Consider the following 14,082-nt stretch of genomic DNA (forward strand, 5'->3'; position numbering starts at 1 on the left):
GATGTTTAATCATTTCTTCTGCGCAGGTGGCCGGTTCCCGCTGTACTCGCTGTTCCCGAACCAGCCCGCGACCCGCGCCACGCAGGTTCATAAAGGTAATCCATATGGCATATTCCATTAAAACTGCTGTCAAAGAATGCGAGCCTAGTTGTCCTGGTCCTGGACATTGCTGCTAGAAAAACTGCTGCACTCAACTTTATGATTTATGATTAATCAACCTTTCAATTGAATGAAGAGTTTGACAGATAATGTATGAGGTTTATGTCAAAATTATAATTAATTCCATTTAAGTAATTAATGTATCTGAGTGCAGCAGTTAGAGTGTCATCAGCTTAATTAGGTTATTCCATGTTTAAACCATTGACTTTTACAAGTGGACTCGGCATAATGGTCTCTACCAAATCAAAATACTGTGGCCGGTCCGCCATTTTATGTTCCGGTTCTCCGAGGTACATAAACTGTCAAAGTGTCGTATTATAGGGATGTCGAAATTGAAAGAAAATATCGATATATCGATACATCGATATTTGAAAAAATATCAATATCGGTCTCGATATATCGCGAAAAAAATAGGCACTTGAAATGTTCACAAAATACTCAGTTGTATACATAATTTAATAATAATAATAATTGATGGTAAAATTAAAATAAACTGTAAACACTTCGTGCGCGAGTACAACTAGTATTTGTCCGATTTTTTGGTAATTTTTGCCCTATATCAATAATGGCAACTTAAATAATAATTAATAAACTTAAAAGTTAAAATAAATTAAATAGTTTTATTAAAATTAAGGAGGCTCCTATATAAAAAAAAACATATTTGCCTATTTTGTCTCTATGTACTATAATACATAGAGACAAAATAGGCAAAAATGATATTTTTTTTATATAATATAAAAAAAAATAATTTTTGATATCAATATAATATGTAATATAACAGGACGCTCACTTATAACATGTTAGTTTATCGATGTCCTCGACAAATATCAACCGAGTGTCCCATCACTATAGACCGCCATGTTTAGTTCTTGGCAATATGGCGCCGGCCACACTTTTTTGTAGTTATGTCGCCTTCATCTGTTTCCTTATTCATTGGTTTAAACACGATTCCCAAATAGATTTTTTATCCTCTATTCTGTATTCATAAATGAGGTTTAAAAATCTATACTTACATTAAACATGCAAAGAATCGTTTTCTCCCTGCCATTTTTGGCAGCATTGTAATTTGTAAATACATACTCAGTATTTATATGGGGTGTAGAGTATGGTTTGGGAAGCGCTATCTCTTCTGGGCTTACTGCTTAGTGCTTTAATGCAAAATTAACCAGTCACAAACATCTGTACAAAGACTTCAAATAATTTCCTAAAATGCGGCTTTAGTTTATGCTTCGTATGACTATTTCAGTTATGCTCTGATGATGGACGTCAAATATCTTTCTAGACGTGTGGACCACCTTAGAAGCTTGATGGTAATCCATGTGTGATAGCCGTGAAATCGCGCACGATTCCATACGTCAGTCGTGTCTGCGCGCCTGGTATTCCCAAATAAAAAAGTAAAAAATACCAATTATTATTATCATGAAACCACATGTTTTACAATACAGTCAGAAAACTTAAAATAATTAACAAAACTTTAATTGTGTACCGTACATAAGTTTTTGTTTCCATAATACTTATTTTCTAATAAATTAAGTCAAAAACTTCAAAAAAAGTTCCAATAAACATTATTCTTCTACAGCTTTTACAAATATTCGAAAACATTTCTACGCTTACCCGTGAAATCGTTGTTCCCTAATTCTAACATTTCCAGTTATCAAATGGTAGTAATTAATGGTTTCACACATTTGTACGAAGAAGCACATCTTCAGTAATCTTTAACGCAAGTTTAGCCGAGATCTACAGTAGCATTCCTGGAGTTAAACAGAAGGCAGGGTTGCCAAATACATAACTTACAAGTATTCGCTAAAAAAATATGTAATACTTCTAAGAAATCTCGGCTAGGCATTTACAAAGTTTGTTCTCAGGATGATATCTTACATTTTAAAACAATGTATCAAAAGACTTATCACCTACTAAATGATGCTTCATGCTTGTAACTTCATTGCCCCAAAATTTGTTTATCGAGCGGAAACCGTGCATTTTTCACAGCAGAAACTATATATCTTCCATAAAGTTAATATAATATCTAGCGGAATAGAGAAAGCAAGGCCTGAGCAAGCGAGATGTCACTATGAGTAACACTGCGTGGTAAACGTGGTGGAACCAATATTTTTTTCATCTGTTTGACGTCCAGTCAGCACTTATCGGCACGTTGACAATATCTCTTAGAAAGATGCTTATGTAAGTGTATACGTAAACAAATTTTACACACAGATGTAAATCAATTTCGGTTTCGTTTGACAGCTCGAGATTGTTGCTCTATTCCGCTAGGTATATTAACTTTATGGTCTTTTCCCGTCTCCATACGTATTGTATCTCCATACCAAATTTCGTCTCAATCGGTTTAGCAGTTTAAGCGTGTTAAGAGAAGGATGATGATTCGTGTAATAGAATCTGCACTGTATCGATGCTGTTTAAACGATAGATTATAATCCTTCGTTTAAATTGCGGAATCGGCGTGTTTATAGCAGCAGCAATATATCGGTTTTGGCAACCCTATCGATGCATGACATCGCTTACACAATTGCTCGGGAATATTAAACGCCTCTGGGATATTACTCGAAACTCGAAACGTTATCTAAGGGCTTCGCACACGTGATATATGCTTTAAGGCCTTTTATACAGGTGCGTTTCCACTAGAGCTGAGCTAAGCTGTTTTGCGAGGAATGTGTTTTGTGAGATGCAATAGATTAGCTTCATTTGTCTCGCCCTCGCAGTCGGTCAGTTGCAAGTTCGCAACGTAGCTTAGCTCAATTCCAGTGAAACGCTGCCTTAGTCTCGAAGGCTACTAAGAAGAATACTCAATGGAGCACCGGCTGCGCATAGCTTTAAAACTGCAGAGAGCAATCGGCGCATAATATGAACAGTATCTACCAATAACGAACAAAGGCTCAGCAGTCAAGTTACTACCGTTTGATATACCTGTATGATCATCTAACAATGTCGTGTCTCATTAAGGAATGTAAATTTCGCGAGATTGGGCTCAAGCGAGATCTCGTGGGTCGTGTGTTTTAGAAAAACAAACTCGTGATATATTATTAAGTATAACCTTTTTTGGCCTAGATCGATATCGCTAATTGCATTCCCTAGTCCTCGTGGACTCGGCACTCCTCCTCCAACCAAACAAATCTATAAATCTCACTACGCATTCCCCTTCCATAATAATTGCTTAGCGATACGAACGACGAACATTAACTTCAATTCAGAATTATTGTATTTCAAAATTTTCCGTTGGTATATTTAAGCCGGTCGAGGGATGGGACTTGGGAGTTAATTGCGCTGTCAGTCGTCGGACTCCCGCGCACAGCCACATGTGGCGTTATGAGTTTCAATTAATTCCACGTTACTTATGCTCTCCTGGTGATTAACGCTTGTGACAACTCGACAAAGCGATGTGAAACTTTTACAGTTCCAAGAAAATGAACCACGTTGTCTTTTGGGGATTACATTATCGCAGTCATCAAAATCCCACCAAAAACATTTTCATGTAACAATGTTGCCAAGATGAGAACATATTAATATATAGTTCGTCGTGTCAAAAAGTAGTGAGATCTCATGTAGAGCCAAGTTACAAACTCAGCCCTAAATCTAAAAACCTTAATATTTGATAATATTATAATGTGTCAGCCGCACGAGGAGAATCTAAAAACTCTACACATTAGTCAAAATCGGTGGCCTGGCCATTTATCATTCATAGTTACGGTATATTAAGTTCAAAGCCCTGACGAATAACAAAATGGCCAAGCCACCGATTTACCACAGACAGACAGACGGACAGACGGAAAGACTTCATTGTCTTTCCGTCTGTCCGTCTGTCTGTCTGTCTGTCTCCAGGCTGTAACTAAAGAACAGTAATAGCTAGAGAGTTGAGATTTTAACAGATACAGCGGCAACAGATATACATAATATCTGTTGCCGCTGTAACAAAAAATACTAAAAAAATAAAATTAATATATAAGGGGGGCTCCCATACAACAAACATGATTTTTTTGGCCTTTTTTGCTCTATATCAATAATGGCAACAGGTAGGTACTTGATTTTTTCTCAAAGTCCTTAGTTATATGTCTACTTTAATATTTAATAATATTATTAAAATAAAATAAAAAATTAAGGGCTCCCATACAAAAAACACAAATTTTGGCCTAATTTTGCTCTGTAATGGTACGGATATAGGTTAAGTTGGGTTTGATAATTTTTTTGTTGTTTCAGTACTAATACTATGTTACACACCAAATTTCAGCTTTCTAAGACTTCAGGAAGTACCCTAACAGTTTTGATGACCGGTGAGTCAGTGACCAAATTGTGGGTTTTTGGACACCTATAAAATCTAAAGTATAATAGCTACGATATTCAAACTTTGCGCATTTAATAACTATACCCATGTCATTGTATCTTAAAAATTTCAACTATCTGGCATTATTCAAACCAAAGTTACGAGGGTTCAAAAATACGACGAAACGTTTCAAGAAAAGTGCCCTTGCGCGCTTCGCTTGGCTCATCTTGGCGGGGGCACTCCCGTGCCCCCAGATTGCCAAAAGACATTGACAAGCTGGTTGGTGGTCTTAACTGTGTTTCTATTTCAGGAATGTCTGATATTTTCTTCATATTAAAGAAAATATATTTGTTTAAACTTGGTGATGGTTTCTAGATTAATAATGATTTGGTAAATTGCTTTTGCTCTTTGCACAAATTCTCTCTTTTTAATTCGCTGTGATTTTTCTTTTCGGAATTTTGCTTTTCATCTTTTTATACTTCCGGCATCTTCCGGGCCAATTTCGTTGACGTCATGTTTATTTTGTAAAACAGGTTCCTAAATAATATTAAGTATTAACATTAATTCAAAATAACCTCACTTTGCTATACACATGTCACGGCTTCTCTCGGTTCTGTTCCTCCTCTTTAGCTTTCTCTTGCATCTCCTCTTTTCTTCTAATACAGCTTCTCTTTCGCTTGCCTTTCACTTGTATCTCCTCTTTTCTTCTTTTGCAGCTTCTCCTTTGCTTGTCTTTCACCCGCATCTACTCTTTTCTTCTTTTTTTTCACTCGCATCTCTTCACTCCAGTCTTTCTGACAGCCTGGTTTGTCCGCAGTAACTGAGAGCCTGTTCAGCTCGGTGTCGTTCGGCGTGCCCACACCACCGCCTCACTCCCCTTACTCGTTGGAGCTGCTCGGCCAGCGTGTCCTTGTCGCTGACAAGTGAGTGCCTACCCACTTATGATGCCCTAGTATCATTGTCACTCATGTGTTGTGCCAACGTCACTGATAAAGCACGGCTTAGATTATGCCTACGAATAAAAAACTATTTATTATTCGTAGGATTATGCGTTGTTTTTTTAGATCCATTACGGAAAAAGTTTTTAATTCGGTTAATCCACACTAAGGAGTTGGGAGTAGGGAATGTTTTAACTTTTAGAGACCAGCATGGCTATTTGGCCTTTTTAGAAAAGTTTTCTTTGCAAGTAAAAGTGGACGAAGTGACAGATTGACAAAGGAAATCTATGATTTTGTCCCTAAAAGTTAAGTTTTTCTTTATTTGCATTTCTATTGTTGTAAGTGCTGAGCTGCAGAAAGCAAAGCTGTCTCATCATCTCTATTGAGAGACGAGTATAGACATAACAGTTTAACTTTAAGACTAGACTGTCTATAATATTTGCGTACAATTTTCAATGCCACGACTCGACTACACGTAGGAATATGCTTTGCATCTATCATAATAATTTATATGACTGACTTATTAGTTTTAATACTTGGTTTAGTGGAACGAAATGGTTAACGTCGTTAAACAAAAGTATGTAAAAGCCCATGAGTCAGGCGCACCGCGCACATGGCAGACACGAGTCAGATCTGTATCAGTTTGATTGATTGATGACCGTTTCGAAACACATACTTTCTTTTTAATTCTCGCGATGATTATGAGCTACCATAACAACTTAGGTCATTGAACTAGTAAAGATTCAGCTGCTCTGTGTCTAATTAGTAGACTGATTAACATACTAGATTTTGTTGTGTCGAATTTGATTATTTTGGCGCCAGTGGTACCTGTACTATGTATTCTGTGCCTGTGGTAAAAACTATCGGCATAAATCGGTTCAGCAGTAAAAGCGTATATGGGTACCAAAGACACACAATATTTGTCTTTATAAAATTTATAATTAGTATCCACTTTTTTCTTTGGCACCTTGTAAAATGCTTGTACTAAATGACAAAAAAAAAACCCACTTGTAGTCTGAGTTAAAGTTAACCCTGGTTAAAAATATTTAGTTTAAGTTAGTTCTCTTGGGCGGTTGATCGGGGGATCACCGCCCACAATATAGGCCTCGATGCACGGGGCGCCTCTCGGTGCAGACAGGCGGCGGCAAAGGCTGCTGCAGCCGACTGCCGAAGTGATGCCGGAAGCGGCAAGCGCTGCGGAGGACGCGGTTGAATGCCTTGCGATCCCGCTCCTCCGCGTTCCGTGTAGCGTTGAAGAGGGAGTCCGACATTCGGGGCGGGGGATGCGAAATGCATTTTCCCTTCTTAAAAAAAGTTATTCTCTACTTCTCTTGTTTTTCATGTCTGATTTGGATAGGCGCAACTAGCCTTAGCCAGTTAGCCATCAAATTAGTTAATCACGTAGGTCGTAGAGTCACATAATATATAGGGTGTAACAAAAATAAGTGATAATACTTTAGGGTGTGTACGTGTCCCTTGTAGAGAGTTCACTGTGAAAGTAGCAGTGCTGAAAGACGAAAAAAAAAATCACTTTTGTATGGGCAACGGCCCGAGCGTCACGAGTTTCCCCATACAAAAGTGAAAAAAAATTTTGGTCTTTCAGCGCTGCTACTTTCACAGTGAACTCTCTACAAGGATCACGTACACACCCTAAAGTATTATCACTTATTTTTGTTACACCCTGTATATTAGTAATACCAAGTAGAGTATAGAATATGGACCATTTTAGTCCACTATGCCTCATAATACTTTTTCACAGGGACACGAATAAAATGGATGAGTCGAAACTCGGCAAAGCGTGTATACCCGACCAGCTTTGCTGCCCGGACCAGCGGCTGTTGGAGGGAGTCGGCATGATGCAGCCTCTCACCATCAAGACCGAGCAGAAGCGCGCCTGCAACACTTGCATCACCGGCTCGCCGAAGAAGGTACCTCCTTGAATTCATGTTCACCTGGTGATTGTTAAGCGAATTCTTCCACGTTACAAAAGTGCTGATTCGACACAATAGCAACATTGCACAATAAAGAGACATGTTTTATTTTTTATAATTATTCATTTAGGTAAAATATTAGTTATTACAGACGTCAGAATACTACAAATAACAATTATTATTTGTTATACTTACTAGTTACTACAAATAATCATTTTAAATGTGAACGTGATCGTTCAGACAATATTTTAATATTGGATCTTTCTGCTTAAGGTTTTGCTAGTTAACTAAAATGTAGAGTTTCAGTATTCAGTGTAAGTTGAATATTTTATTAACGTAAAACCTTTTTACTAACGCATAAGTTTCTATATCTTTGGCCAACCCTACGAATAAGTAGAGCAAACCATTTTCATTCATACAAGCGCCATTATTTCTAAGAACAAACGATTTCTACGAACAACTGATTGCAAGCACAACCACGTTGGTTGCGTTGTGACTTGTGACTTGCGCTTGCCAAAAACTTGTCAGCTTTTCAAATAAGTTACTTTATATTGGTGTTCCGTACAGTTGTCAGTACTCGCTGCTTCTTACCTGACTGTATTAGAATTTAAACCTATAGGTCTAAATTACAGCATTTATAGCACCCTAGAATTTAGAGCTATAGGGTCTAAATTCTAGGGTGCTGGACTTATAAAGTCCGATACTTGCGTCCAATGCTGTATCAAATCTATCAATGTAATGTCTTTTCTTTGTAGGTGATCCACACAGACGGCGGCTGCAGTCGCACCAACCCCGTCACGTGGGTGGGAGTTGGGTCCAACGTGGTGGTGAAGCGCGAGCCGCACATGCTGTCCGAGCTAGTCGTCAAGCTGGAGCAGGCGTCGCCCGGCACCAAGGAGCCCGCGATACCCGCGTCCATGAACAACAGTAAGCTCATGTGTCCCTGGTATTACGTAGATATTGATGAAATGGTTGCTGGTGAAGCGCAGAAGTCGCCCGGTACCATTGCGGGCGCGGCGGTATCCGAAATCCGAATGAACAAATTACTTTTGCGCACTTATGCGATCCTAGTACATCGGTAGCGAAGTATTGACGAAATTGTCTGAGTCGAGTTGACGCAATCCCAGTTGAGTTGGTGGTTTACTCGAGTGTGCTCGAGTAAAGAGAATGAAAATGAAAGTTTGTAAAGATGAATGAATGTCTGTTACTCTTTAATTAATGTGCATAAAATTATAGGAGAGACGTATTTAACTTAGTCTATGCCCATAGTAATAAAGACGAGCTGTTTGCGCCCGCATATGCGCTAGGAATATTACGCCATAATATGCCATGTGTCAATCAATACACACATACAGGTAAAAATCCTATCCCCCGTGCATGACCACATTTGACACTAAAGGTGTATAACGTATTCCGTACAAATGGAACTTTGAAATTACGTTTAAACTTAACTTTCAGTAACTATTTAATCTGTGGTGCAGGTTCGATTCCCGTGGGCATAGCGGTGGCGCGGCAGAGGGTGGGCGACGCGGGCCTGCTCGCCGCGCTCTCGCACAAGGACAACCAGCGCCTTCATGACATGGGTGAGTTACCACATTCTTAATGATGACAGGAGCTGTAGTCTATCATGATTCATGATTCGTCTGAAACCAATACCTCGATTCTACTACATAATATTATGCAACTATGCAGCAGCGGTGCCCTCGCGTCGTCGTAATTTTCTTTCGTCTCGACCGATTCTTGGGTTTTGACCAATCTAGACTTGTTTGACCATTTGAAATACCATATTCTAGTTTGATAGACAACGGACCCAATAAGCAATGAGGCTGCATTGTTTTTGCAATGAAATGCTAGAATCGGTAAAGTTCTAATGCTAAGTACTCACAAACGGTTTTGCTCGATAGTACTCTACTTACTGTCTACTTTGTAACACTTGAAGGCACCCAGTGCTCACTGCTACGTAGTACTATTATAGTATTTCCCTAAAAGATAAGATGAACACCGTGTTATGCGACAAAAGCTTGCTTCTGAGTTCTGATCAAGACCATCAAAAATGTTTTTAATGATTGTTTGTAACCTAGTTACATTTGAACATTTGAACTCTCAACATAATGATATATTCCGAGTTACAAACCAAGCCTTTATTATAATAGTTTCGTACAGACTAGTTTTGTATACGAAGTCTTCGGTCGCGAGTCGCGACTCGCGAGGCCAGCGCTCGCGCTATCTCAAGATAGGCTACCGACTACCGTTATTGGTTGCGTCATCGATAAACCTCTTGTGATGTTCTGTGAGCCTAGTTGTACTATGTATTTACAACTTTGCAATAGTATAAAAAAAAACATATAAAAAAATCGCAATATTTTTTATGCGCAAGATAAGGCCGCAGTACACATAGCTTGAATCTGAAGCTACCTATGTCACAGTACAGCAATATGACATATCCCTAATACTAACTAACTAAACACTAACTAATATTGCTATACTGTGCCTGTGTGGAATTGAAGTTGCGTACCTACTGAATGTATCATGTACGTTATACGTAATTATTATCTATCATTTTCATTAGAGTGTAATATCTTTCATATCATACTATATTTGAAAGGCATACGATGTATCGTAATAAATTTTGATTAATGTTGTTAGTGCAGCACAAATCGACGCATGAGCAACCGGAAACTATTCCACCTCAATTTTTTTATGCGATCCTTTTCAAATTGCCCTCCTGAATTCTGGATGGAAAATAGCATGACGCGAGGGCGCTCATCCGATACAAATCACAAAAAAATTTTTGCTCTTTCAGCGCTGCTTCTTTAGCAGTAAACTATATAAGGGACACATGCACACCCTAAATAATCTCTTAGTTTTGGTACACCATTTATAAAAGCAATTCTTTGGCCAATTAAAACAAAAATCGCACATACCTCAACCTCTATCGGTTCCATCACGCCACTATTAGTGTGTGTACGAGTTAAACTACGAAACTAATTATAGCCAACAGTGATAACCACGCTATAAACTCATAAAAATTCTCCGTTATTTACCTTAGTTGGTTAGCGATTTCACGTTTATTGTTTCAAATCGTATTAGTTTCGCTTGAAAGTTGTAATTTTTAACATTTCGCCTACGCTACAAGTTACAACTTACATTATTTTCTGTTAGTAAATTTTCTGGGTAAAAATTGAGACGCGTGCGATACTACGGCCTGTTTACATTATTATTGAATGCACTAAAATATTACACTCCAATGTAAACCATGAAGTTAATATACCTAGCGGAATAGAGAAACAAAGCCCTGAGCAAGCAAGATGTCACTATCAGTAACACTGTGTGGTAAAAAGAGACGTGTGATACATGACAGCAGCACTCTTTTTTTGACGACCAGTCGGCACGTGCCGCACGTTGACAATTTAATCTTATAGAATTCATGTTCAATCATGCATTTTCCACACAGATGAAAACCAATTTCGGTTACGTTTGACAGCTCGAGATTGTTGCTCTATTCCGCTAGGTATATTAACTTTATGATGTAAACTGAATTGAAATAATGTAAACCCGCTCAACAAACTTATACTCGCATCGAGTGACCGAGTCTAGTATAAAGATATACAGTAATCTCGGATTTCCTTCATAGGGTGTCCTACGCAACACCTAATGGTGGTTTCTACTACTACTGCAATATGTAATATGTTTGTATATATATCAATTAAGTCTTTACCTCACAAATAAAACTTAATTATATTCTTGCCAAATGATAAAATATCAGACGCAGAGTAAGATCAAAATTATTCACAACTAAGATGATATTGTCTAATCTAAAGCCCGTAAATTGGCATTGTAAAAAAATTTACTCTATTAGAAATGCACCGTTGGGCACCGATTAAAGGCCTGTATTCACTTTGATCAGTGATAAGTGCAGGTGATTATTGCAGGTGATAATAATCAGGAGAAAGAGTGTGGAGTGTGGACAGCGACTGATTAGTGCAAGTCCCTTAATTCCTCCTAATCACTAATCAGCTGCATTAGCATTAATCCAAGTGAATACAGACCCTAAGTAAGACCAGATGTCAGGAATTTTCCTGACATGTCAGGAATTTTAGACATATTATGTCAGGAATGCTGCCGGAAAAGGGAAATGTCAGAAATTTTCGGCAAATATTTGAAACAATAAGGGAGCTCCCTAAAACTTTAATACGTACACTAAACCATCTAAACTTTAAGTTTTAATCACAATAACAAAATAATCGTAATCTTTTTACGATATAAACATAAATCAATCAACATTGACAAATTAAAAATTAAAGAAATCAAGAAATAAATTGCACGTGTCAAGAATTTTGGCCGAAAATCAGGAATTTTGTCAGGTTTTTTTTTAATGAAATGAGAGGGCAAACGAGAAAACGGGTCACCTGATGGAAAGCAACTTCCGTCGCCCATGGACACTCGCAGCATCAAAAGAGCTGCAGGTGCGTTGCCGGCCTTTTAAGAGGGAATGGGGTAATTAGGGAGGGTAGAGAAGGGAAGGGAATTGTATGTATCTGGTAACCCTAGCCCTAAGGGATATGTTTTTTGGCAAACTGCGCAAAAAATGTAAATAAAATATTGATTTCTAAGTCTTGCATTTCAAACTTTTTTTATTGAATCATAATTAAAATGGAGTTACATGGACTCGCAAACCGAAATCCTAATTTTCCACTGGTTAATGTTTGTGGTTAGTACGATTTCACCACAAATCAATTGTATACATTCAACTTCTCAGAAATAATAAGGAAAATGATTAAATAGCAACCTGGAAACTTCGCTTTAGTCACTACAGCAAATTAAGTGCTCTAAATTACGTTATTTCCCACTTGCCTGTAATAAATTTAAATAAATGGAATTGTCCGTAACTTTTAACTTAATATCAATTATTGCGTGTGTCCTTTTAAAGGACTTTTCGGACGTTCTCATAAAATCAGATAGACACCACAATTTTCGCTATTTGTTTATTAAGAAAGATGCTTGTCAAAAAGTAAACCACAATTTACCAATGATACTGCGAATTTATTCCTATTAAACTGTCAACGTTTTTATCATAGATCTCAATTGATCACAATAAATTATTTAACGATCAATTTTTTAACGAGTATCATCAATATACTGCCTTATAAGGTACCCGCCTAGTCGGGCAACCTTAACCGATTTTATTGAAGGAGTGTGCGGCATTTTACTACTAGATCAGGGAAGCATCGGCGCGTAGCAGACAATGCTACATAAATTACCAGGAATACATAACGATGCGGTTCTGTGCTGACATTTAATTTAGCTATAAGTTGGCCTTTGCAAATGAGATTTACGAGGGAAGGGCGTTCGTAGCCGACAATTATATGCTAATCAGACAATATAGTATATGTACGGTCGTTACATGTTCCCCTAGTCACGACTACATTACAAGCGATAAAGTTATTTTTCACGCCGTGATATGTACAGTATATTTTATTATTATTCACATATAGGTAATTATTGTAAGTTTGTATTTTTTTTATTTAATAACAAAATCAATGACAGGATTTTTTACTTAAATAAGTGGTTTCACTGATTTCAAAAGAATGTATATAATTATAATTTATATAGGTACTTTTGGTTTTAATTCTAAAATTTAAAAAAAAAATTAAAAAGTTAAAATCCGTGATCGGGACTCGGGGCACATCTAGCAATTTATCTAAATCTTTGTGTACGCCATCTAAGAACAGATAGAACTTTACTATTTTGAATGTTCATTAAATTTTAGTCGACCCATTTTAAAATGATTATAATAATACTGACGAGATTAATATTTTTGGAAAGTAACAAAAATACTTTGAGTTAACTCTGTTAAACCGATTTAGATGTTTTATGAAATATGTTATTTCTTAACTAATCCAACTAACAATATAGGGGAAATTAGACAAGTAGTATTCCTTTTCGATAAAAACTGAATAATTTATTAAAAAGCATTTTCCTTCTCATCTTGCATAAAACTTAAGAGGATACACCAGGGGTTAGAGAAATGAAAAAAAAGTACGTGTAATATCTGTCTCCCTTACCTCGAGCCTCTACCGCAGAACGCGATAGAGACAACTGCAGAAAATCCAGAAAATCAACGATTCGTTGTCCCCTGATTCCTTCTCCAAAACTTAACCGATCTAAGTACTTTTTTCATTAAAGATTAAAAAAAGGCTTGAGCTGTGTTCCTATGTTTTGCTTTTTTTGTATAATGTAGCCAAATCTGTTTTCTGGACGTTTCAACACAGCGGAAAATCTGGCCATTTTTTTGGGTTGTTGAACGTTCATATCCTATTTAATAATTAAATTATGAAAAAAAAGAAAACATAGGGACATTGTATTAGTGGTCGTAGATATTCAGGAAAAAAATTATAACTCTACTAGCATTATCCAGGGAGGAAACAGGGGACAACGTTTGTATGGAAAAAAGGGCAGTGTGGACTCCTCTTAAGTAAGTAATAAATAACGTAATACCATATCATATGACATAGTGTAAATTGAAATACCTAACGTCTAGTTTACTACTAAACTACTTATATTTTTATTGTGTTATTAAAATATATTATCTACATCTGTCCATACTCAACCCTATTTGGTATTCTAATCACCATTGACATTTGTTTTTATAGATACGTATTAAACATCGGTTTTTATACGCTAAGTATCACCTGTCATAATTTAACTATCATTCGCTATGTCTGATTGTAATTTACAATCGCTAATGAGACTGCTTTCAATTTAGATTTATTTTTTATTT

The 14,082-nt window shown here is 37.1% G+C and overlaps 1 protein-coding gene across 3 annotated transcripts in view; it reads left to right on the forward strand.

Annotated features, from left to right (window-relative positions):
• The window catches only part of LOC121732275 (protein winged eye), a 133,576-nt gene that overhangs the window by 82,735 nt on the left and 36,759 nt on the right, over positions 1-14,082 (forward strand). For 2 of the 3 annotated variants that reach the window (XM_042122101.1, XM_042122102.1), the window contains exons 3-7: positions 27-95; positions 5,250-5,355; positions 7,130-7,298; positions 8,057-8,228; positions 8,783-8,884. In XM_042122101.1, the coding sequence (XP_041978035.1) occupies positions 27-95; positions 5,250-5,355; positions 7,130-7,298; positions 8,057-8,228; positions 8,783-8,884 (618 nt within the window). Of the gene's footprint in view, positions 1-24; positions 96-5,249; positions 5,356-7,129; positions 7,299-8,056; positions 8,229-8,782; positions 8,885-14,082 lie in introns of those variants that run through there. The other variant, XM_042122103.1, reaches the window with a different exon arrangement.

The sequence above is a fragment of the Aricia agestis genome, chromosome 12 (assembly GCF_905147365.1).
Source record: "Aricia agestis chromosome 12, ilAriAges1.1, whole genome shotgun sequence".
NCBI lineage: Eukaryota > Metazoa > Arthropoda > Insecta > Lepidoptera > Lycaenidae > Aricia > Aricia agestis.